The sequence below is a fragment of the Aphelocoma coerulescens genome, chromosome 3 (genome assembly GCF_041296385.1).
Source record: "Aphelocoma coerulescens isolate FSJ_1873_10779 chromosome 3, UR_Acoe_1.0, whole genome shotgun sequence".
NCBI classification, from domain to species: Eukaryota; Metazoa; Chordata; class Aves; order Passeriformes; family Corvidae; genus Aphelocoma; species Aphelocoma coerulescens.
The window spans coordinates 89,452,441-89,477,996 of NC_091016.1; the positions used below are offsets into that span (position 1 = coordinate 89,452,441).

The following is a 25,556-nucleotide window of genomic DNA, read 5'->3' on the forward strand; positions in this document are numbered from 1 at the left end:
CGGAAGTGGAAAGGATTTGGGAAGAAAGGAACAGATTAGTGATTGCATGGCCTGCTTGCTGCAATGACAAGGTATTTGAATTGTTAGACTGAAGAGCTGAGACCAATATTCCGTTTCCAGTAGTGGGTATTGGCTAATGGAAAAATACAAAGATAGGGCAAGCATAGATATGATAGTATGTTCTGGTATGCTCCCCCAGTTTATGCAATTCCTCCACTAATATCTGTTGCAAAATATAAATTGGGGTGATATCTCTATCTCTTCATTTAACAATTTTAGATGGGTGTTTCTTGCATTAGTTACTTTGGGGATTTATGGAAATACCTACCGCTTCCCATGCCAGTGAATTCCCTAGCTTTAGCTGCATGTGTGTAAAACTAGCAGGTTTTGCTTGGCTATCTGCCTGTTTGATTTAATGTTTCCTAGTTCTTCTGCTGGAAGAATGAGTGAGCAGTTATTCTCTAGTTTTCTGCATGCCACCTCTGACTTGTAGGCCTGCATTAGATTTCCTCATCTGTCCTGTCTGTACTGAAGGTATAGGTTCTGAGTAACTTAGCACTGCTTTTTTGCCAGTAAGCATATGGCATTTGCAGTTCCTTGTTGCAAGGCTGGGCCTGTTTTCTGAGTGACAATAGTCAGTTTGGGATGGCTTTCAGATGGCATTTCCACAATACACGTGGAAGCAACTTCACTGTCTTCTGAGCATGCAAAAATAGAGTGCTCTCCTCCTCCACTCCTCTTTCAATACTTACACATTAGCCTACAGCATACTGCAAATACACTGAATTCTACAGTGATTGCTCTGAACCCTCAGCTGATAAACAACTGTTAAAATTTCTAACTTAAGTTAGAAAAAAACTAAAGGTATTAACAGAATGTGAACTAAACTACCTTCTGCTGCTTCTCTTGTACCTCTTTCTTACAAAATCAGCCCTGGAGTGTTTTGTTTGGGGTGGAGGTACCTGTGTGTTTGGGGATGATGTTGACTGGGAAGAGGAAAAAACAGTGACTGATATTAGAAAAAAAAGACTTAAAACACAGTTACTTTACAGAAATGAGCAGTTCAATACCCTTTCTTTCACTGGCAGTGTGGCTATAGCATGGACGTAAAACACAAGTGAGAGAAGAATTTAAGACCTTCTGTCTATACATTGAATTCAACACCACAAGAATTCCTGGGAGAGCCTCATTCTTCCTCATTGCCAGGCTTGTTCTCTGCCTGCAACTATCTGGGCAAATATTTAGCAGAATGCAGGTGATTTCAACCTCAAAACCCCTGAAATGCATCATGTCAAGTCTGTAGGATCAGACTCCTCTTCCATCTTGCAGAACTAGAAGAATTAAAAATTAGTTAAAACTTGGTTACTTTGGGTTTTTGATTCGGGGTGGGGGGAGGGGGAAGTCTTTAAAAAGTTTCAAGAAAGAAGCATCAATTCATGGATAGAACTGGATTTGTAAAGATCCAGTGTAATGAACTGTATCACAGAATCTGTCTGCTCCAACAGGGCCACCTAAAGCTAGTTGCCTGGCTCCATGTCCAGACAGGTTTTGAATGTCTTGGAGGATGGAGACACTACAACCTCCCTGGGCAACTGATGCCAGTGTCTGGTCACTCTTACAGTGAAAACGTGTTTCCTGATGTTCAGAGTGTTTCAGTTTGTGCCCATTGCCTCTGCTGCTGTGAATCATACTGGATTTGCAAATGCTTTTTTTGCTCCTTTTGTTTTCCTGACTTAGTTGGAAGAAGTGGAATGTTTGAAGGGATAGCAGGGTCAAAGTTAGAACTTTAGAAACAGTTTAAATATAAGGGGGATTAACCTTGATTTTAAAAAGTACTACCCTGCCTAGTTTTGAAAAAGTTTGAATGTGCACAAAGGATATAACTGGAAAGAATGTTAAAAGAAAATATTACCATTAGTTATGTTAGTAAATTTTCTTTGCTGAAATCAATTTTAGATCATAAGCTACTTTTTATAGAATGGAAGGACTCTCAAATCTGCATATTAAAGACTGAGACAGCCATATATGAAAAGTATTTTTTCGGAAGAAAGTTTCATATATGTGATTCATCTCCTTTTCATTAATTTCTGACTTGTTTTTCTTAATAGAGACAGGCCTTGCATTTCATAATGCAACCTATTTTTTAAGGCAGAGAATTTGACTGATAGAATGAAGAAATTGAACAAACTTTTAATTAAACAGGTTTTTCCTCAAATAGCTTTATTTTACCAAGGATCTCGCAGGGCAAACAGGCCACTAGCTAAATGTGCACTACACCAAATAAAATGCAAACTGCAATCCTTTCCTGAAGTTAAATATCTTTATAATACATAGATATATTAATAACTTGGCAGCCTTACCAATGAGACTAAGGGCTGGGAAAAGCACATTGCTGAGAAACCCCAAGAGTGGCTCATTCATCTCAGAATTCTGCTGTGGCAGACACAGCACAAGGGGCTCGTTTCGTTATTAGGAGAGATGACATTTGCTGCATGACCAGAGTGATCCACCCCTCTAGTGCTGTAGCTGGTGCATTTCATAGCTCAAGTACAGTGAATTCTACAGACAAGCCTGTATTTCCAATGAATACACACTTTGGAAAGGCACAGCATCATAGAAACTGAAGGTAAGATTCCTGTTGAGTTTCCTAGATTTTTATCCTTTGTTTAGGATATGATTATTTAACTGTGTGTAAGTAGTTCCAAAGCAAAAAATAGTCTCTTAGTCTTCTAGTCAAATTAAATTTGTTTTTCACTGCTTTATCTCTGCTACTCTGTAGTTGGTCTTGTTGTAATCACTGGTTTTACCATGGGTGTACTGGGAGGTGCTGAAGTACAGCTGTGGGCTTCAGTGTGGTTCTACAATGGTTAAAACTGGAACAGAAGCAGACAGGGTTTTCATACACCAGGAAAATTTAGGAATCAACACAACTTTAATTATTGTGACAAGCTGTCAAAACTTCCAGGCATGTGCAGAGAAGTTTCTCATGTAAATCTAAGTCACCAGGTAAGTGTCTGCAAATGTTCTTGGCAAGAGTATTTTTTCAATCAATGTTCTACATGATTAAAAAGAAAAAAAATCCCACTGATTTCATGGATCTTGTCCCAGAATTACAGAATATTCTGAGTTGGAAGGGACCCACAAGGATCACCGAGTCCAGCTCTTAAGTGAATAGCCCATGCAGAGATCAAGCCCATGACTTTGGTCTCATTAGCACAATGTTCTACCCAATTGAACTAATCTCAGGGTTTTCCTGGACATGCTACTTTTGGCTTTGATATTAGGGCTAATAATGGAGCTATATTTGGAGGAACTGCATGTCAGACTCTGTGCTTCCTGCTTTCTATGTAAAATTTCAAAGGATCAAATAATTGCAACTCTGACTCTGGGTTAGCTGTTATTTTAAATAATGGTGCAAATCTGTTCATTGCATTAATCCTAGTCTTTTTATTGTTTTTGCTTCTATTTTATGGAGGAAAAAGTTAAGTCCATAAACAAGTTTTCCTCAAAAAATGGGCCTGAAAGCAGGAGTTCCTTTCTCAGGAGTTTGCCACCTACAGTTAGTCAGATCAACTGACTGAGAATCTTAATCAAACACAAGAAGTTCCACCTCAACATGAGGAAGAATTTTTTTACACTGAGGGTGGCAGAGTACTGGAACAGGCTGCCCAGGGAGGTCATGAATCTCCCTCTCTGGAGACACTCAAAACCCACCTGGATATGTTCCTGGGTCACCTGCTCTAGGTCACCCTGCCTTGGCAGGGGGTTGGACTGGATAATCTCCAGAGGTGCCTTCCAACCCTAATGATTCTATGATTTTTCACTGTTTCCATTAGTTCCAGAGAACAAATGCATTTATGAAATTTAGATAATACTTGGGACCACATCTGTACTACAAACATAACACTGAAACACCTTCTGCAAACATCTGAAAACAGCATGCTTTGGTGCAAATGCTCCACTTCTGGAAAAATTGGAAACTTGGAAAAATGCTCCCCAGAGCTGCTTTTGAGAAGATTACTTTCACTGCCCAGCTATGTTCTTGGAGAAAATTATTAACTTTTGAAGGGAGAAAAAGTGTATGTATTTTTATAAAGCATATGTTTAAAATACCACTCAGGTTTTTTAACAAAAAAAAGTTCGCTTTTGTTTTACTAATTCTTTTTCAGGAAGTTTAGTTTTTTTAAAGGTGGGGAAAAGTTAAGAGTAAAAATTACCTTTTATCAATTTTTTGAATTAAAAATTAGCTGGACTATTTGATAGTGTATAGCTGCCTTGTATTTGTTGCTGTTTCAGACAAATGTGTGGAGTGGTCCAGCTTTTAATGAAGTCTAACTGCATCGAATACCTGAAGAAGAAAAAAAAAATCTCTTCTATCGCCGAATACCAGTTGTATGTTTCACATACTTGTACACCAGCATGTGAGCATTTGTTGACAGTGAACTAACCCTGTAATTGTCTGTGCTTGCTCCACTGCACAGGTTCAAGTGTTTTTAAAGCACTGGAGATATGCTGGAAGTATTTGGCCAGGCTCAGGGGCAGCAGGCGCTGCTCAACTTGTGGCTGACCTGCCTCTGGGGAAGTGAGTAATACTGTATGTGCCTTCCTGCCTCCGTTTTGCTGTCTTTATCTGGACATACAGATCTGGCAGAGATCAGTAGGTTGGTTTCCATGTTTCTCGTGTGGGGTGTGCAAGCGCGACGTGCTCAGAACTGGGACTCCGAAGTGTGTAACAAGGATCCCTCCAGCAAGAAACCCGCCTCTGACAGAGCTTTGCGGGCAGACCCATATTCCAGTGGAGCCATCAGGAGAAGGTTAAATCGCCACCGAGGCTGCGCTGCAAGCGTGGCTGCGGGGCAAAGGCCCCGTTCCTGGGGGCGTGCTACAGCATTCCGGCGCTGGAGCTCCGGGGCGCCCCAGCCCGTGCTGCTTCCAGCGCCTTCCCACGGCCGAACCCCGCCCGGGGCCCCGTCCGACTCCGCGCAGCGCCTGAAGGAAACTCCCGTTTCCCGCGGCCAAACTCTGCCTCGGCCCGGCGGTTCTGCCGGGGCGGGCAGTCCGAGGGGCCGCTGGTGAGCGCGGGGCGCCCCTCTGGGCAGGGGTGAGGCGCCTCCCGTCTCTCCAGTGCGGGAACGCTGAGCGCTGCCGGGCTCGCCTGGCCGGCAGCCACACAAAGCGTGGCTTTCCCCTCCCTTTGTCTGCGTGGCTTTGTCTCCTCCGTCCCCTCCCCGCTGCGGGCCGGGACTGCCCCCCCCCCCTCAGCCCCCCCGCCGGCGGCCGCCGCGGTGTCCCCCCCCCCCGCCTCCCCCTTTTTTGTGCCACCTGCGCGCCGTGGGAACGGCCGCTCGCCCAATCCCAATCCCGGTCCGGCCACGGCCGCTCCGCCAGCGCCAAGCCCGCACAGGTGCACGCGGGCGGTGCCGCCGAGCGCGCCCTCCGCGCACGGGGCTCGTCCCGCCGCCGCCTGCCGTCGGCAGCGCTTCACGCGGGAGGGAAGGAGGGAGGAACGCAGGGAGGGAGCGGCGCGCGCCGCTCCGCATGGAAGGCAGAGAGCGCGCGTGGGGGGAACGGAGGGGAGGGCGGGCGCGCGCGCGCGGGCGGGGCTCGGCGATATAACCCTTGCGAAGCTGCCCGGGAGACCCCGGGTTTTGGGGCTGCGCCAGCGCGCGCGGCGGCGCCTCCTCCTCCTCCTCCTCCTCTTCTCTTCCCTCTCCCCCCGCTCCGCTCCCGCCCGCCCTCCGCCCGCCCCCCCCGCGCGGAGTGGAAGGGGCCGGGGCTGGTGCCAGCAGCAGCAGCAGCAGCGGCGTGAGCGCTCGAGCGGCCGCCATTTTACGCCAGCTCCAGCAGCAGCACTGCCCGGACACACCGCCGCGGGAGCGCGGAACGGGGGCAGCGCCTCAGCACGCCGAGCCGCGACCCGCGCCCCGAGAGACCCTTCGCACACGGCGGTTCTCCCCCCGCAGACACACACAGGTCAGGGCGGCCGGGCGCCGGCGGGGTGGGAGCGGGCCGGGTGGCAGAGCGGGCTGAGGCGGCGGAGGGCGGGAGGCGCACGCTGGGGCCCTGCAGCGCTGTGGGGCCGGGGCGCTGCGCTATGGGTGGAGGAGCTGCTGGCGCTGCCTTCGTGGCCGCAGCTGTCGAGGCTCGGGGCGGCCGGGCCGGCGCCCGGCCCCGGGGTGGCGGCAGCAGCGGCTGGGGCACCACCCGAGCCGGGCCGGCGCGGGGCGCGTGGCTCCCGCCTTATTGTCCCGCCGGCCCCGCCGCTCCATTCATTGCCCGTGAGGGGCAGGGGGTAAACCGCGTCCTCGGTGCCCGGCATGTGCGCGGGTAGCGGGGCCGCCCGGGTTTGGCGTGGCCGCGGTCACGTCGGGAGGCGGTGGGCGATGGGCAGCGGTGTTTCCTGGCTGGGAAACGGGGCCTTGCATTGTTCCGGACAGGCGTGTGGCCAGGGGGCGGCGGCGGGGCCGGGAGGCACCGCGAGCTCCCGGCTGCGTGGTGAAATCGGGCCCGGGGTGTTGCAACCCCCTCTCCAGGGGGAATAGGGTGAGAGGTGGGGAATGGCCGGGGCTCGGGGCGGGGGGGAGCCGCTCCTCCCGCGGGAGTGTGGCGGGGAGGGGGGGAAGTCGGTCACTGGAGGAAGTTGTAGGACATCTGAACGCGCGGAGCACGTGTTTCCATCAGGCTCATGGCCGCCGCCGCCGTGGGTGGGTGCGGGCTGGGAAGAGCGCTTTGTTCCTCTCGCTTGCCCGGCCGGCACCGAAGTGGAGGCGGGAAGGGATCCCGGCCGCGCCCGGGGCCTGGAGAGGCGGCGTGCGCTGAGGGGCAGCGAGTTTGCAGCGGGCGGTGGAGGCGGCAGCGAGTGTCAGTGACGGTATCGCGGTGCATGTGGCAGGTTTGCTTGTCCTTCCACCCCCGCTGTTGCCTTTTTGCTCCATTTCTAACTTGTTCAGAGCGTCTTAGGGAGTGTGTTAGAGAGACAGAGAGAGGGGAGGTGAGTCAGTGTCTGTCTGGGTTGTGTAAAACCTGCAGTGAAAGCTACCCCACCCCCCCTAGGCAGTGGTGTTAGGGCTTTCCTTTGTGTTAGTGCTTCTTTTGAGGAATTTCCTGCGCCTTGCAAAACTATTAAAAAAAAGTATCAGGGCGGTGATCTGCTATTTTTTTATATTTTTTTCCATTACTTTCAAAGAATAGGGTAGTGTGTTGCATGTATTGTCACTTAAATTGTTCTACCTGAAGATATATTTAGCTTAATTTTGATGCTTATTGCATTTGAACAGATATCTGGAAACATGGCTACTGAACATGTTAATGGGAATGGTACTGAAGAGCCCATGGATACTTCTGCTGCAGTTACCCATTCTGAGCATTTCCAGACATTGCTTGATGCTGGTTTACCACAGAAAGTTGCTGAAAAACTAGATGAAATTTACGTTGCAGGTAAGATCTAAGACTTGCAAAACCACACATACAATATTTTATTGGATTCTGCTGTCTTTGGGCTAAAATAGCAACTTTTTGTGGTTTCCAAAAGTATGGGAACTGCAGTCTTACCAAAATCTGGATGTTTTACATTCAGTACTTTAATTTGTTGTATTATCTTTCAGAGGAAAGTCTCAGGGTGCTTGGGCTGAGGGGTGGGAAGAAGTATGCAGGTGACCAGAGCAACAGCTGGAATAGGCAACAGATGATTTTTAGGAGGAGCAGGTGATGTGGCCTTTGTGCATTTTTTGCAGTAATTGTAGGTAACCGTAAGAAACTAAAGCCTTGGTATGCATCTTCTCATGTAAATTACACTTCCTGACATTGTGTTTGGGCTCCTGGGTGCAGAAGTTATAGTGTTGGCTTTTTCATGTGTGGTAATAGCTAGCATTTTTAAGCTTGATTTTTGGATTGCGGTGGTCATTTATAGTGCTGCAGTTTATGGTCTTCTAAAAGTGTACTAAGGTACCATTGATAGGCAAGCTAAGTCAGGCTTTGATAGGTTTTGATCTGAATTTCCTCTGAATTCAGCTTCAGGATATTGACTTGGCCCTTGTAACATCTGGCTTTCACAGAAGTCAAATTGAACACATAAATGTGGTAACTTTTATTCTGAATCTTATCTTTTTGGTTTTAGTTAAAAGATTATATACCCTTAAATATTTAACTTCAAAGGAGCTAAGTGGTTTTTTAGGCATAGTAACTTACTTTAATCAGTAATTGATTTAGAGGTCACTGGAAGGTGTTAAGGATGTTACATTAGGTTTTACAAAGATTACTGCCCAAATATAATTAGTGATTTTTTTTCTTTTCTCTAGGGCTAGTTGCACATAGTGATCTAGATGAAAGAGCTATTGAAGCTTTAAAGGAATTCAATGAAGAAGGTGCACTGGCAGTGCTTCAACAGTTTAAAGACAGTGATCTCTCACACGTTCAGGTAACATTAAGCAATTTGCAATATAATTGTTGAGGGATAAACTGTTAGTTTTCTGGGAAGAGGTCTGTTTTAGTCTCTTCAGTGATCCATGTGTGATAAGTGAAATGAACACTGTATTTGTTCAAGGTAAAATGAGATTCTGGCTTGTCATATTTTCAGAACTGAAGATTATATCTTTTGCAGAACAAAAGTGCCTTTTTATGTGGAGTCATGAAGACATACAGGCAGAGGGAAAAACAGGGGACCAAGGTAGCAGATTCTAGCAAAGGACCAGATGAGGCAAAAATTAAGGTATGTCCGTAAAAATAAAAGTTACGAGGTGTACCTGTTGTTTGTTTTTCCGAGTTGTTGTGATAGTTACCTTGATTGTTTTGGAACTGTGCTTTCCTTAAAAAGGTTATTACAGATTATTTGTCATATTTGTCATTGTTGAAAGCTGTCGCTTGCAATTTTGTCTTGCACTTTTTCATTTTCAAGTAGAAAGTTAATACATTAATTGCTGGAACTGAACATACAAAAGTGAAAAAGATTTCACAGTTTGCTCTATGTCTTACTGAGACAGTTACTCTATTTCACAATTAAAAGTTTGTGCTTACTTGTTAGCGTAGTTAGTTGAGTTCAAAATGCCTAAGTTCAGCTACTGCTGGTTGTTTTTTTGTGTTCTGGTTTCTTTGGTTGTTGTTTCCACTCTACCCCCTTAGTTCAGATGTAGAGCAACTCCACAATAGGGAGGAGATACCACGTGTCTGAAAAAACAGATTGTAATGGATTTAGGATTTAGCCCACTTCTTATGACATAATCATTGTGCTCATAAACGGTATCCCAAACTGTTTTAATAAGGGATAAATTATTTTTTTGACCATGTCTGTTGCTAACAAGAGGCTCCTTTCTCAAGAGTTAGGCAAATAATGATTTATATTAAAATACTGTGATTAGCAACTTCACCAAAGCTTAAGGGAAGAAAAACCATCTAAGCATGTTGTTTAGGTGATGTCGTAAAAAAACCCCAGAGAATCTTTCTTCTTTGACACTTCATGTATAAAGTATAAAATGATCATTACAAATAATTATGTACCCTGTAAAATTAGAAAGTCTTCTTTTCTGTTGACTTTGAGGCTGGGATGCCATTAATTGCAAGCTAAAAAAAAACTGGTACAGTTTTTGTCACGGTCACATAAAGCAATAATATTATGAGGACTTGGTTAGTAACTTCAAGTAGCATAGCTTTTACTGCTGATGACTATAACATTTAAAATAACTGCAATTTTATAGTTGTGAAATTGCTAATTCTTGACTATAGTTGGTTGTTTAATATGCAGTTTCTTTGTGTGTAGTTGATTTGTCTTTGTACAAAATTATTAAGAAAGACTTAATTTCAGAGGAGTTTCTCATATGTTTGCATACTGAATTTCATCTGACATTTTAAATTGGTAGTATATCTGTAACTGTATCTGACTATATCTATAACTACATGCAGTGGTCGTAGTGAGGGATAGTTGTAGTTGTCCTGGGATCCTGTATAAACCCACAAGGAATTTGAAGGGAGGGATGATAAGAGAAAGGAAGCAGTACTGCCACTTTAGTAGTTGGGTACCTGAGGCAGACTGTGTTCCAGGGGTGTAAGCACTTAAACATGTGTTCTTTAACTTCACACTTATGAGTAATCTCATTAAGTGCAGGGAACTCTTGTGCATAAATGTCTGCAGGATTGGACATGCCAAAACAAGAAGTGGCTCAGACTAAGATCTTCCTAATTAAAGGGAAGCTCACTATTCTATTACTTGCCTTTTTTTTTTTTTAATGAAAATGAAAGAATTGGGGAAACTGGATGTGAATCTCTAATATTCTAGCAGTGTTTCTTTACCTGATAGTTCTGTTAATTGTTTTGCAAGTTTCTTGTTGAAATACTAGCAGTAGGTTTGTTTGTGGGAGCTTCAAAGCAGTAGTTTAAAAGGAGTTAGAGGCATGTCTGTCTGTGAATGAAGTGCAGCTAAACTTGCTCAGTTTGTATGTGATTTTAAAAATTTAAGTTTCTTACTTGAAGGCACTGTTGGAGAGAACTGGCTATACTCTTGATGTGACTACTGGACAGAGGAAGTATGGTGGACCTCCTCCAGAGTCTGTATATTCAGGACAACAACCTTCTGTTGGTACAGAGGTAAGAAGGAGAAGATATTTATGCAGATGTAGACTTATTCATTGGAAATACTTTTTATAAATGGTGCTTTGTATGTCTGTTGTAGATATTTGTGGGCAAGATTCCAAGAGACTTGTTTGAAGATGAACTTGTTCCATTATTTGAGAAAGCTGGACCTATATGGGATCTCCGCTTAATGATGGATCCACTAACTGGTCTAAACAGAGGATATGCTTTTGTCACTTTTTGTACTAAAGAGGCAGCTCAGGAAGCTGTTAAACTGGTAAGTTTTCTTGGATTTTTTTCTTTTTTGACAAGGAACACTCTGGCTTAGAAGCAGTTGTCCTGGTCCTATTGCTTAAATGGTCAAGGTGAAACTGCCATTGTTAGATTACTTCAAAAATGTTCACTAGGTGTTGAATTTATTTCTGCATTGCATATAAATTTTTACTGACTGCTTTAGGGACAGGGAAAAAAAAAACCTGATGGACTGCTGTTTGGTCTAGTTAGATGAGCCTTTATTATGAACCGAAGTTGTATTGGCAGTAGTGACTTCTGAGCTGTGTCTGCGTCTGGATGTGTTCTGGAGGGCAGTGGTGGGGTTGCTGTGGTACAAGGCAGTGCTGGTCAGGGTGTCTGTGCCTCCTGATGTGCTTCTGCACCAGCAGGGGGCCCATGCTGGAAAAGTGCTTCAAAGTCACAGAATTCCGTAAGATACTTCAGATGGGGAGAAAATGTCTCTTGGGCACTGAAGATCTGTTCTATTTGCTGCAACTGACAGAAAAACATCATAAATCCTGCCAGTTTAAGGAGCATTTCCTCTGTTTTACACAGAGGTAGGAAATAGTTTGATGTGGGATACTCCTAGTAAGTTTTTCAGGTTTTATGCATGAAGTACCCATCACTAAAAAAGAGGGTGGGGAGAAATGCTACCCTGATCCTTGCACAGTGCCTTTATTTTCCTGACTAAGTTAAATTTGAATTTTTTTGAACTGGTTACTGCTATACTGATAGGGCCAAGATAGTACTCTGGAGAGTGCTAACCATATGCATTCTGAAGTGTACTCATACTGTATTGCTATACTAAGGTTAACCTACCTTGTTTTGTAATGAGGTATAGGTTAAATTAAGGTTTTTTATATTGACATGTAAGGCAGTTGGTAGAGACAAATCGAGCTGAAAATGGCAATTTGTTTTGAGAAAGTACACAAATGTCTGCAAAAGTAGAAGTACAAAAGCAATCTGGTGTATGCTGTTCAGCTTTTTAGGTAAGAACAGTTGTTTGCTCCAGTATGCAGTCAGATATGCTGAGGATAACTCTGTTTTTGTACTTTCATTGTCAACCTAGCTGTTGAGAGAGTGTGTGAACTCTTATGAATTAAGCTGAAGCGTTAACTCTTAAAACTTAGCAAAAAGGTGAATCAAATCATCTAGGTTCTCAGAGGTACCTAGTAAATGAATAAAACAGTTTTTCTTCATTTAACTGGATTTTGCTTAAAGGTAGCATGCTCTGAAAAGTCATTCAAGTCATGTTTTCAGAAAAGTAACATCAGATCCTAGCCTCCGTCTTCCACTAAATGATAAAGCAAAGGAGCTACTTGGTGTCCCTTTATGTCTGATCTTTGATGTTCAGGAAGGAAGCACACTGTGTTCTGTTTGTCAGTTAAATAGCCACTGAGGGTAATAGCTGAAAAGTGTTGCAGTTGATGGGGCAGTCTCTCAACCTTTATGCTAAACTCTTTGAAATTAGAGTTAGTTTTAAATTGGGTCCTGTGGCATGCCATGCCTCAGTTTTTTTGGAGTGGTTCCAACCATAGTTGACTGGCTAGTTTGGTGTATAAGTTTCCCAAGTTATCTGCAAGTGGTTTGCAGGAGTATTAGCAATTTGTGCCTGTTGAGCTCAGTTGAAAATCGTAGGTCTATAACTTGTATTAGTTACACATGCATGGGAGAGACTGCTGAAAGACCTCTTCAACACACTGAGCACTTGGTCCTAGCCATTTTCATAACCTATTATTTTAACAGGTGGTGTTCTTTTTGATACTATCTGTAATCTTCTCAAGTGTATACAACTTCCCAGCTTTCTGGACTCTTTAGGATAATGGTTCTTTTGTTATTTCCCATCTTTTTCCAAGAGGCTTTTATTTTTTCAGGACAGTATAGAAAAAATGAGATTAAAAGTCTCTGCATTGCCTATAGGCTTTTGAGTAGTAAGAGACAGCTATGTTTTTGTCAGTACCCAAACTACAGCAGAGAGTAAACTGACCTGTCTTCAGGTTCTTGGAGTTGGTGTAACACATTTTGCATACAACATGTGTTTGTGTGGCTGCTGTATGTATCTCCACAGTCTATATAACAACTTCATGTAAAGCTCAACTAAAATTTTTGGATACGCTTAGTGTTGACTTACTTTGTTTGTTAACAAGAAGGAGTCTTGCGGTTTAAAAGGTAGAAGTCTTGATTTTGTTTATGTACATGCATTTTTAAGCCACTTAAAATTAATTACTGTTCATATCTGTAATTCTTCTCAGTATCAGGCCATAGTATCACTCCATTTTTGTCTTAAGCACAGCCAGAACTGTTTCAAACACATTTTAGGGAATTCTCTCCTTTTTTTTTATGACCAGTACTTAATTCAGTGTGGTTAACCCTTGCTGGTTAAGTAGAAATGGCATCTCAGATGTTCACACAAGCATTCACTATCAAAGTATGATTTTTTTTCATACTTTCAGTATTTTTTCCCCTGGTAACATGTTTACTTTGCTTTATACTGTTTAGGAATTACAACTTCAGTTGTATTCTTTTGCACACATGTTCAATTCTCCTTCCTATTTCATAAGAAATCAAGTTTTTCAAAAGATTTCTATGTGAATAAGGTCACTGTAGATATGTACAGAATACATATTTTTGAGGTGAAGCTTGTAGGAAAACATACTATTGAAGTATTCAGTGTATTTTTGACTAGAACAGGTGTAAGCTTGATCAAAGTAGGGATAAAACAGGTGAGTTACTCAAATATGCCCCTTAAGCAGTTTGCTAGCTATGCATAGAGTTACAGCTTGCCATTTGCTCCTGGAAATAAACTAAAATTGGTGGTGAAAATTTAAGTTAGTAAAGTGCCAAGACAGACCTTCTGCATACTTTGACTTGTTAGTGACTAAGTTCTTACAGAAGTCAGCAAGAAAAAATAAACTATTACATTGTCTAGAGGGTGGCAATATCTCTGCTACTGACTTTGGACACTGATTCCATGGTGACAGGAGGGGGAAGCAGTGTGCTGACACAGCTAATTTGGTAGCCTGACTGTTTTGGCACTTTACCCAGATCATGATCTGAGCCTTTTATGTCTACAATCTAAGTTTGCAGATGGTATGCAAACTTTTTACCAAAAAATCACCAACTTGATGTTCAAGAACACCTGACTGAAGATGTTTTCTATGTGTTAAGAGAAACACACAGTGAAAAATAGCAGTTAATACATTGTAAGGTGAAAAAACTACTAGAAACCACTGTCAGTGGAACTGCAATATCATAGCACATATTAATTTTACTTTGTTAATTTTACTCTCATACAACATACTGCGTTGTATGAGAGGTTCTTTTGGGATTAGATGTGTACCCAAATGTTGGTGCTGGACTTTATAGCATGAACAGTTGGATAATACTTTTTATTATCCATATGGAATAGAATATTTCATTTGGAAAAGGGACCTGCAGCCATCACCAGGTCCATCTGCCTGACCACTTCATGGCTGACCAGAATTGTTGCTGTCATCTTGATCATCAAGGGCATTGTCCAGATCCTCTCTTAGGCACTGACAGCTTTGGGACATTGACCACCCCTTTAGGAAGCCTGTTCCAGTGTTTGACCACCCTCTCAGTAAAAAAAGTTTCCTAATGTAAGGAAGTGTTTCCTAGTGTACAGTTCAGTTAATAAAGAATCACTTTCACAGACTAATAAACTGTCAGCTTCTTTAAAAGTGTTTATTTAAAAGATTTTCTTTTTAGCTACTATAATCTGTCTCTTCATTAATGTATATGTCTATTAGCGATGATAATATATATACGGTTTTCTATGAAGCTACTGCAGCTCCTACTGTGGTTTACTAATTTAAAATCAACTATTCTTCTGCCACATGGGCAACAGATACAGAGATAGAAGTCTTTTGTTGTCATTATGTTTTGAGACGTAATTTGTTGGGAAGATGTCACTCCAGGTCCTTTTCACATGTACAGTTAGCCTTTTGGCTCACTTTTCGTGCAGTTACCTGGCTTAGAAAATTTTCGGTGATGGAGTTTTTGTTTGCCCAAGATAAATATAAATAAACATCTTCTCCTGGATTTTATTGCACAAAAAGCATGATGGAGTGGAGGATAACTTGCTTATGTAGTAACATTTACCACCAAGCACAAAATAAATCATAGAATATATAGCTAGATGAAATTTTAAAAATCTGTCCTGCTACTTGGCAATAAGAAGTTGAATTTTCTTAGCTGAAGGACTGTCTGTTGCAGGGCTTCCAGTTGGAAATGGGTTGATGTACCAGCAGTTTACCTCCCTGCTGCTTATTTAGATGATGCGTGTCTGTGTCTGCATGTTTTGTCAACAGATGTCTACAGTAGTACTTTTTTTTCCTCCTTAAACTGCTAACTTGTTCATGGTATCTTCTAAATGTTACTGGAGAAGCATTTGAACAGAAGTCTTAGGATCCTTTCAAGTCAATAGAAAGTTGTTCTTGCTGTTGCCTCTCTTTACATGTGTAATCTTTATGCTTTGTAAAGTATTTGCCAATTGCTCTTGCACATTTTGTGGAGAAGACCTGATCATGACTCTCTTTCTTTTGTTAGCTGTAGAATTTCAGAATGGAATCTGATGTTAATTGCAACTCATGTCTTGTATTGCACACAAATCAAGAATTTATAGATAAAGCCTATAGAGAAACTTGTGGGTTTTTTCCTGCACGGTTGTGAAGGGAGCAGCCTTGACCTTGATGACTTGGTTCTGTATAAAAATCTCTAAAGAAAAAAGTATTGAGAGGCTTGAACAAGAAGGGAAGAATAATTGTTGGCTGAAATTTTGTAAGGAGATACCTTAGAAAACATGGATATACTTCAGAGTAGGTGAATATGCATCATAAAAGTGTGTTAAGCTGCAAAAATGTAATATATTGCCCTATGCTGGGTTTTCCAAAGTTAAGTATTTGGTATGCTGCTGTTGAAGGAGAGCGAAAATTGTTTGTAACTGATGATTGTCCAATAATTTTTTTCTTGCAGTACAACAACCATGAAATTCGTTCTGGAAAACACATTGGTGTATGCATCTCTGTTGCCAATAATAGGCTTTTTGTTGGCTCTATTCCTAAGAGTAAAACCAAGGAGCAAATTGTTGAAGAATTCAGCAAAGTAACAGGTGAGCTAGTAACTAGGTTTTGTAGAGCTGGAAAGTGTCAAACGTGGTGAGCTCTCTTCACCACCTTTTGGCTTATAGCTGAATGATGATGAAACCAAACCAAGACCACTCGGCATTTATCTCAACTTTTTGTGTTGGGGTTTGTTTGGGTTTTTCAAAACTGTTGTTTGCTAAGGGCTGAGATATTTGTAATTAGACTAGATGGGTGGTTCCAAGTTCTACCTGTAGAAAAAGTGTGTAATGTTTAAAAAAGCTGTTCGAAGAAATTTGAATTAAAAGTTTAATAATTTCAGTACTAATGGATGTTTTAAAACTTCTCAAGGCAAAACTGAAGCAAGTTGAAGAATGTAACTGGTTCTGTGCTTTAGAATTCTTAAAATTTAAGGATCTCTTTTTGATAACATGAACTTGCAAAGGTAATGGTTGATGACTTTCTCTGTTACTGAATGCTAGACTTCTGGTTCTTTGGAGCAATGAACTTTTTAGGTATTGAAGTCATGCAACTTTTATCTCTTGTTTTAGACATGCATGGAAAAAACACACACTGATAAGTGTTGTAACTTAGGGGTTTAAGAGGAGAATAGACAAAGCAAAACTTTTGGCTGCCCCCAACTCTCCTCCATTCCGTTAGAGAAAGGGTGTTCTTCCACAGCTACAAAGACAACCCACACTTCAGAATGCAAATCAATGGACTGAAAGCATAACAAATATTTTATTTCATTTCAGAGGGTCTTACAGATGTCATATTGTATCATCAGCCTGATGACAAGAAGAAGAACCGGGGTTTCTGCTTTCTTGAATATGAAGATCACAAAACTGCTGCTCAGGCCAGACGTAGGTTAATGAGCGGCAAAGTGAAAGTCTGGGGAAATGTTGTTACAGTGGAATGGGCTGACCCTATAGAAGATCCAGATCCTGAAGTCATGGCAAAGGTAATAAAGCTGTAAGGGGACCATAGTACATTTAAAGTGCTGTGTTCCAAATTAGGTATTTCCTGGCATAAGCCTAAGATTAACATCCTTCGGCCTTCTTGACAGAGATATTGTAGGTGAGATGATAAAAAATGAATATACTCTAGAAATTATGTGGATTTAAAAAGTCTATATGGCCTTTCATTATTTTGTGTTCCCAAGGCTGAATAGTGAATGTAATTCTTGCCAAAATGACACATTAGGATGATGTAGTTAATTTTTTACCTGAAAGTGATGGTGGTGACTCCTAGAGTTAAAATGATTTTGTACCCTAGTATTTGGAAGGCAGAAATCGAGATATCATCTCAGAACAAACCTTAATTCTTTTTAAACCTGGAAGTGGATCACTTCAGCATTAGAACATGTCAGTGTTCAAATGTATTTTCAAAGTTGCCATTAGCAGTTAATTCTGAGAAGTTAGGCAATTAGCTTGTATTTGGAACTCTGTAGGTGTTTTTAGTTTGGGTGAGTTAATTCCTTTAAATACCTAGACTGGAGATATTTTGGACTTTGAATATTGAGGTGAAACTGAAGTCTGGACTGTAAACATTTTGAAGTATGTTGTAGCAGTTGTTTTATGTATGTGCGTGGTATCTTGCCAGAAACAAACTACCTGATTTTTTTTTCCCCATCAGATATTGCCCGACCCTGTCTTTTTCAGTTGTGTTGTGTAGCTGAGTTGTTTAATGGAAACTAGCTAGCCCATATCCTTATCTCTTTCTCTTTGCTTGCTTTTCGTCTGTGCTTTTACTCTCATCTGAGACACGTCACTTGCTGGAGTCCTACTTTGATGGACCTAGTAAGATAGCTTGGCTGGGATCTCCTCTTTGGTGAGCCATAAGGGAAAAGGGTTGGGGTGGGGGCTCATTTTAGGGAAAAAGCTGCTTTTGTAATACAGGTATTACAGAAGCTTTTGGACTATCGTGTCTGCAGACTTTATTTTCCTTGCCCAGCATGATAGACTGTCAGCAGCAGGGAAAGAGTCTTGCAGGTCAAATTTGTGGAAGGTGGCACTTCCTAAATATGGCAGCCTATATGTTCAGTTTCTTGGCTCAAAAGAGAAGAGACGTAATCCACGAAACTATTGAAATAATGAGCAGGAATTTCTGCTGATATAACAGAATAGATGGAAAGGAAATGATAGGGGACGTAGTCAAGCCTCTCTCCTAAGTAAGTTTACAGATGTACAGAGTGAAAGGCTAAAGAAATTAAAGCTTGATTGTGGTTTGCCCTATTTATTGCACAGTTTTTTGAATGTGTTAATACCTTGTATTGTTTTGTATTTGAAATGGGACATGAAAAGAGAAGAAACATGGAAATGAAGGGAAGAAATGTAAAAAAACATGGAGAAAATCAACTTGCATACTTTGTGCCCCATGCCAAAGATAGGACATGGAGCTTGGGTTGAAGATGTATGGAAAAGCAAGGCTCTATGAATAAGAATACTGAGAAAGTAGAGAACATCGGGCTTGTGTCTGAAGACAGAAACTGAGATGATCATTGGTGTCTGACCTTCCTCACTGGCTGTGTCCCTTAGTTTATTCTTGCAACAAGGAAAGTCTCCACTCCAGTCTTTCTTGGCCACCTGCTGTACTTGTGGGGAAACTGACTGTACCTGGCACTTTTCTAAGTGTAAGGTTTACTTTCCTTTATTACTATCTTTCCCCTAAGAGAAAGAGCAGCAGAGCTGCTGTTGCAGTCCGTAATCTCCTGGTTGTGAGCTGCAGGTTGGATGTCATTGCTTCTGACTACTGTCAATCCAGAGCAAAGGGAAAGCTATTGACCCATGTCATCCTGCACATTGCTATGGAAGAAGGCTCTGGAGGAAACTGTGACTAGGAAGAGTAGGTTGTTTTTATCAGAACAATCATCTCATCATCAGTTTTCTTGTCAAAATTGCTAGAAGAGCAAGTCCGTAAGAGCAAGCTGTAAGGAGTACAAATTCACATACGTAGTCAGAAGGTGAACAGTGTTCCAAATCTTGCAAAAGCGGCGTGTCGTTTCATCATTACACGGGCACCTACTAATTTAAATTTCTGAAATGTCTATGCGAGTCTTTTTTCCTTTGTCCTTCTGATAAAATGTTGTGGAGAGTCCTGTATGGGTAAATACTTATCATTTAAATGGGCTGTTACCTTAAATATGAAGTAGTTTAAGCATGATGAGGGATGAAGCTAGATTCTCAAGCTAGGTATATGTGCTACAGGAGATTAGTGCTTGTACTAACATATCAGGGTATAATTGGTTAAGGTATTGACTTCTGGTCCAAAGTGAACTTCTTTCCAATTTCACAAGCAGCTGTGTTGATAGTTTAATTTCTCCTAAGTGTCATTTTGTTTCCTCTTACACCTGTAGTCTAGCTAAATTTATTAATGTTTTACTTGATTTCTGTAGGATGGCTGAGGCTGCAGAGGACGTTCTGGAGTGGCAGGTTAAGCAGCTAAATAAAGTCTTATGCTTGTGGCTGTCTGGCAGATTACAGGACAAGAGACAGGGCTAGTAACCCTTGGAGAATGTGGCCTGAAGTGTTTGTGCTGTAGGTAAGAGGAGGAAAAGGAGCAGATGCCAGAAGTTTTGGGGTAGTCTAATCTTAAACAGTTTTTTAAATGTGAGTTGTGCCTTTAAAACAAAATGCTGGTGCTGGGTATATTGCTTGTTAGGAGTATTCATGGATTCTTGGGGTAATAATCTGTGGGCTTTAATGAAGAGGACTTTTTTTTCCTTCCCTCCTTTTTTAGCTAGTTTAAGTGAAGTAAAAATGGGTTCATCTTCTCTCAACCTATGCTTTAACCTGCTTAATAGCTTTTACATCATCTTTGGCTCATTCAGTTACACTTCTAATCGGTAACATGAGCAAAGGTGTTAAAAAATTTCAGCTGTTAGAGATTAATGGATTTGTCTGCATTGCGAAAATTTAAATTAGTTGCTTTTTTATTTATTTAAAAACACTATGTTAGTTCATCTTGTAAAAAATAGTGGTTATTCTGTCTAGTTTTTAATCAGGTTAGTCATCATGGATTTATTAGGCTGCTTAGGGTTCCTTGTGAGGTTCTAGTTTTCATCCTTCTCTAAAGAGCAAGAATATGGAATGTTTGTTTAAAACTTACTGGTTTCAGACCCATTGATTACATCACAAAACTTCCTGTAATTCATTTCCATGGAATAAGGTCAAGGTAGCAGTTAGGATATTTTACTAAAAATGGTTATTATGTATGGGTTACAATAAATAAAGGTTGCTCTTACCATCAAGACATGTAGCAGAAGCTTAATACATAATAGGAGACAGCTTTCCTTGTGGAGTTGGCTATGACTTATGATCTCCTGAGAATGAGCAGGAGTAACTATTGCCAAAGTTTAGAATTGGTACACTGGGTTAGATTTACGGTCTGTAGTATCCCTTCTTCCAAATTCTGCATCCCATCCTAGTTCAGCTAGTGAGTGAGACAGATTTATGGAAGTCTGTCCAGGTTTTTTTTTTTAACTTAATTACACAGCAGTTCTTTGAAAAAGGGTGTCTTGAGTTTATTGAATTCCTGTATGTGGTGGGAGTAGAGTACAGCTCTGCTTCAGAAATGGAAGCATGCTTTCCTTGGTCCTTTCACACCTTGTGTTATTTGTGTTGACCTTCAGGGTCGAGAGTCAGTGCTGCCATGTGCAGTGTTCACTTGATGTCATCAGCTAATTTGAAACCGGTAGGAGCAGAGGGGGTATAAGCAGAAGCGGCAGGTCTTGCAGCTGACTGGCAGCTGCTTTGTAGGCAGGTAAGACTGTGAGCATTCCTTGGCAGTAGGAGGTGATTAAACTGTCAGAACATGATGCCAGCATGTGGAAGGAACTCTTCTCAACAAGCTGAAGAGTCTTGTAAATTGTGAGAACACATGGATGACATCAGGTAAACCTGCTCATGTCCAGTCACTGAGTGCAGCCTCAGCATGGGCACAAGGATGAATGAATCTTTCAATACTGTCGAGTCACTAATAGGTGATTGCTGGTTTCCAGTGTATGTTGTCTGCTATGTTAAATAAGGGTTTAGTTTAAGCCTTTGTCAGACTGCTCTAAATTTTCCTTTATCCTATGCAGTTGGTGATTGATGAAACTCTATATCGATGATTTAGCCACGTCAGGCAGTTAATAGGGCATAGATCAACAGCTGGATGATCACCTGCCTTTCTGATTTTAGAAGCTGCAAAACAGTCTTTGTGTAGCTTAGGAGCCGTATTGCGTGCTCTAGCAAGCCGGGGGAGGGAATAAACTTCCAGAGTTACTTGGAGGTGACTCTTCCTCAAGGGAATAGCACAGTTTGACTTTTGAGAAAGTTGAAGGGTGACTGGCCAGTGTCAGCCTTAGTATCCTCCTCTGTCTGCAGTTCTGTCTTTTAGCAGTTGCTTCAGGTCACTGAGTGCCCCTCAGGCAAGCACAGTCCTGACATTAGGTGGTTGGTGTAGCTATAACGTAGGAACCACAAGTTAAGCAGCTTGAAACTGCAGGCCTGTCACCTCTGACCTAGATATTACAGTGATGACTGTTCTGCAAATAACTGAGCAAATACCTGTCTAAACAATTAAATGTTTTGATAAGTTAATTGTTTTGTGTGTAACCAATTCTGGTTACCTTCTTTCAAGTTTGATGGTGTTCTGGGTTGAAGATTACTGCTGCTAGGATCCTTTTAAACACTAACACAAATTGGATGGACTTTTAGGATGCTAATACTTACGTAATTATGTTTGATAACAGATTGAATATTTCTGTCAGGGAATTTTGGAGCTAACTCATGCTGTATGACTGTTTAAATGTACATATTCATATACATGTATATAAAATGCTGTACAGAAAATTTAATGATGTTTTCAGTACTGCCAATAGCAGTAACTTGCAAAGCTTCATTTTTTTTCATTTTCTAATTTTGAAATTATATCATACTCCTAAGTCCTTTTTTTTTATCCCCCTTAGGTAAAAGTTCTGTTTGTACGCAATCTTGCCAATACTGTAACAGAGGAGATTCTAGAAAAGGCCTTCAGTCAATTTGGAAAGCTAGAACGAGTGAAGAAGCTAAAAGACTATGCTTTCATTCATTTTGATGAACGAGATGGTGCTGTAAAGGTAAGTGAAGAGGACTGTAACTCTGTGGTTGTTTTAAGTAGTGTTGTTAGAAGCTGTATGCCTCTTCTAACCTGAGAAAAAGCTTTGTCTGGAGAAATGGTAACACGTTGTCACTGATAACTTTGTCCTCTCTGGGTGTCTCCTAGGATGATGCAATTCTAGCTTGAAAAGTGGATCTTAAATACACCTATCCTAAGTAATTCTTCTGATGAGCTTTTAAGATAATCATGTTGTTACCATTTGAAACTCAACTGCCAGAAGTTGAATGACTCTTCTCACCAAATTATTGGTAGAAATCTAAAGCAGTTTCTCTAGGGCAGGTGATAAAATCTTAGGTAATGTTTTTATTTATTTTTCCAGGAATAAACACTTTGTTTTGGTTTGCTTTGTTTTTTTGGTTTGTTTTTTTTGTTTGTTTGTTTTCTTGGGGTTTTTTGTTTTGTTTTGTTTTGTTTTTTTGTTTTGAGGGGTGCTGGACAATTTAGTAATTGTCATTCCTGGATTTTGCTAGCCCAGTCTTGATGTCATCCCTTGTTAGGAAGGGAAAGTGTAATTCCCCTCCTTCCTGTAGTGTATCCATTTTTTTTTTATGTTCTGTGGGCGGATGCAGGATACAGGGGGATTCAGTTTTTCTTACATATCCATATGCCTTAAAGCAGATGCTTAAGAAGATGATGGAAAGAGTCTGAGATATATATCCTGTCAAGATTTAGCTATGTAGAGTCCCTAAAAGTGGTAGAATCTTTAGGATTCCTCTGCTCAAAATTAACTTGTAGCAATAACTGTGGCCCATGGGAATTGTACATGGAAGGGAGGGTAGGGGAGGAGTTGATGGTTTGCTGTTTGTTTTGCATTTTTTGTGATGAGAGGGTTGGGGGGAGGAGGTGTGGATTTGGCGGGGAGCTGGAGGTTTTTGTGTTTGGTTTATTTGCTTTTTCCTTGCGATCAGAATGACTCTTAATTTTTGGCTTCTGGTTGAAAAAGAGTGATATTTATTACAAGTAAAATGAATGAATAGAAGAATTTATTGAGCTCTAGCTTTAGTACTGTTTGCATGTGTGCTGACATTAGGAATTTATTCATGGGTTACAAAATGTGCACTTCAGAGGACAATTCTGTCACTCCATTAATTGTAACAGCTTGCAAAGACTGAAGCCTGTTTCCAGTTTTGAGGGGAAGATTTCTAAACTGATACATGAAGTCCTGGGTTTGAGAGCCAAGTTCAGAAGAAATGCATAACTGGAACCCATGATGCTATGCTGTCTGGTTGTTTAAATTTTTGATGTTTAGCTTTATATTGTTATTTTAGCTCTGGATAACAAATTAAAAAATGCATATTCTAAAAGATAGAATAAAATTAATAACTTCAGATACACTTGGAAGTATATTTAAAGTCTGGTTAATTTCTTCAGGCAATGGAAGAAATGAATGGCAAAGATTTAGAGGGAGAAAACATTGAAATTGTTTTTGCTAAGCCACCAGATCAAAAAAGGAAAGAACGGAAAGCTCAGAGACAAGCGGCTAAAAATCAGATGTAAGTGTAAATGCATGTAGTTATGTTGTATTACTTCTGAAAGATGTGTACACTCCTACGAAATTAGAACATCTGGGTATTTTAGTAGATAAACTGTAGTGTGTACAGGTTTTCTGGCTTCTCTGAAAAATGTTGGATTCATTTTTATTTGCACAAAAAATCTAATAGTGGTGTTTAGTGATAATTCAGGTACTGTCTTACTCTGCTTATTGAGTGTGAGAGCACTGGAGGAACTGTCTGAAGATCATAAAACACACATACTTCTCACTTTTTATTCTAAATTTCCCTGTACTTCTGCAGTGATGTTATGTGGATGAATGTAGCATTGTGTGTGTGTTCTTCTCAGCAGGCTTAGTAGTATTGATACAGCACCCCCTGATTAGTAAAGTATCCACTGAAAGGATGACCCTGATATTCTTTCTTGCCAGTTCCAGAAGATACATCTGCCCAAGAAGCTTATGAACTCATACTGATAGAGATCTTGCGCTAGTAAATGCTGAATATGGTTTATAAAAAAAAAAAGACAAACAGTTTCTTGCTGGTGTGTTCTGCTTAATGTTCTCATGTGTTTTTCTTCTTGGATATCTTCCTGCTTTCTTATTCCCTCCCCCACCTTACTTCCAAAAATAACTTGGAAGTGCTGTTGTGCAGCATCCAAGAAGATGGAATAGTGAGGTTGCGAGATTAATAGAGATCTCCACATGGTGACCTACTGTACACATGGAATTGGTTAAGTTTGTCCTGCTTATAATTCTCATAACTTTATTAGCCCTTTTTTTCTTCCATGGGCATCTGGTGTTACTGTAGGAAGTGAATTTCTTCTTTTTTCTTTAGCTTCTATTCTGTGCCAGGCATGCCTTTTCTGTTCTGCTTAAATCTTTTGCTGATACAGCTGTAGTTCTTGTTGTGTATTCTGCATCTTGGCAATGCCACCATAAATACCTGTTCATTTAATTGAAATACAGAAGGCTATTGAAAGTGACACAGTTTCCCTCTCAACATGGCAGTTGTTGGCATGGTTGTGTTGTCTCTGATTGGAGATAGGCTTTCTCTCATTGAATTTGAGTAATCCCAAAAAAACATTCTCACTGCAGTATACAAACAGATTTGCTAGCTCACTATTCAAAATCTAATAATGGCCTGTCTCCAGTGATGAAAAGGAAGATTTTTTAAAATGCACTTGATTGGTTTTAATGCTGTGTGATTCCTGCTTCCCCCCCAGCTCTCCTGCATATTATCTTATACCCAGTTTTATTACTCTAGGATAGTATGTATGTATTTGTAACACTGGAAGTCTTCTGTCACATGTCACCTCTAATATTAATGTGCTGTATATTATCTGCATCCCTGCTGCTTTTATTGTTTAAGATGTGCATGTCTTATTTGTGAAGGTAGGTACAGTAGGACTGCCTCTCTTACTCCTCTAGGCAGAGGTATGGTAATGCCACTTGTGCAGTAGTTCTTTCATTTGGGAATTCTCTGTGGTCCTTTGTTCTTCTGAGCTGTTAAGGCAGTAGGAAAGCAGCAAGTTTGATTAACTCCAGGCATTTTCTGGTTTTGAATATACTGTTCATCAGTGAGTTGTAAGGGTTTTTAATATTCCTAGGATTCCAAAAGATGTGGCAGTAGAGGGGATATGTGTGTTAGTAAGTCTCTGTCCTAGTTATTTGACAAGTTTAGAGTGACATCTTAAGATCTTGGAGACAATTAGCAGTTTGTACTACATTTACAGTAGCAAAAAAACCCCTTTACTTTTCTGGATACTCCACATAACTACAGATTCAATTTGATTTGTACATTAATATAGTTAGTAATCTTACCTGCTTGCCCACAGGTGACTATTCAATCAGTAAGAAGCATTTTACGTCTTGTCTACTATTTGAAACCCCTCGTAGCTGTCAGAAGTAGAATTCTTAATATGTATAAATTCCTTTGCTTTTCAATACATCGTGTACTATTAGCCATGTAAAACTCTACGTGAGGAGAA

The 25,556-nt window shown here is 41.0% G+C and overlaps 1 protein-coding gene across 5 annotated transcripts in view; it reads left to right on the forward strand.

Moving 5' to 3' along the window:
- Window positions 1-5,755: 5,755 nt before the first annotated feature.
- SYNCRIP (synaptotagmin binding cytoplasmic RNA interacting protein) overlaps window positions 5,756-25,556 on the forward strand; it is a 26,681-nt gene continuing 6,880 nt past the window's right edge. For 4 of the 5 annotated variants that reach the window (XM_069011201.1, XM_069011202.1, XM_069011203.1 and 1 more), the window contains exons 1-10: window positions 5,891-5,973; window positions 7,278-7,437; window positions 8,298-8,416; window positions 8,600-8,707; window positions 10,462-10,575; window positions 10,661-10,837; window positions 15,829-15,964; window positions 16,691-16,896; window positions 21,886-22,035; window positions 23,448-23,569. In XM_069011201.1, coding sequence (XP_068867302.1) covers window positions 7,290-7,437; window positions 8,298-8,416; window positions 8,600-8,707; window positions 10,462-10,575; window positions 10,661-10,837; window positions 15,829-15,964; window positions 16,691-16,896; window positions 21,886-22,035; window positions 23,448-23,569 — 1,280 coding nt within the window. In that variant the 5' untranslated portion in view covers window positions 5,891-5,973; window positions 7,278-7,289. Of the gene's footprint in view, window positions 5,974-7,277; window positions 7,438-8,297; window positions 8,417-8,599; window positions 8,708-10,461; window positions 10,576-10,660; window positions 10,838-15,828; window positions 15,965-16,690; window positions 16,897-21,885; window positions 22,036-23,447; window positions 23,570-25,556 lie in introns of all 5 variants that reach the window. The other variant, XM_069011205.1, reaches the window with a different exon arrangement.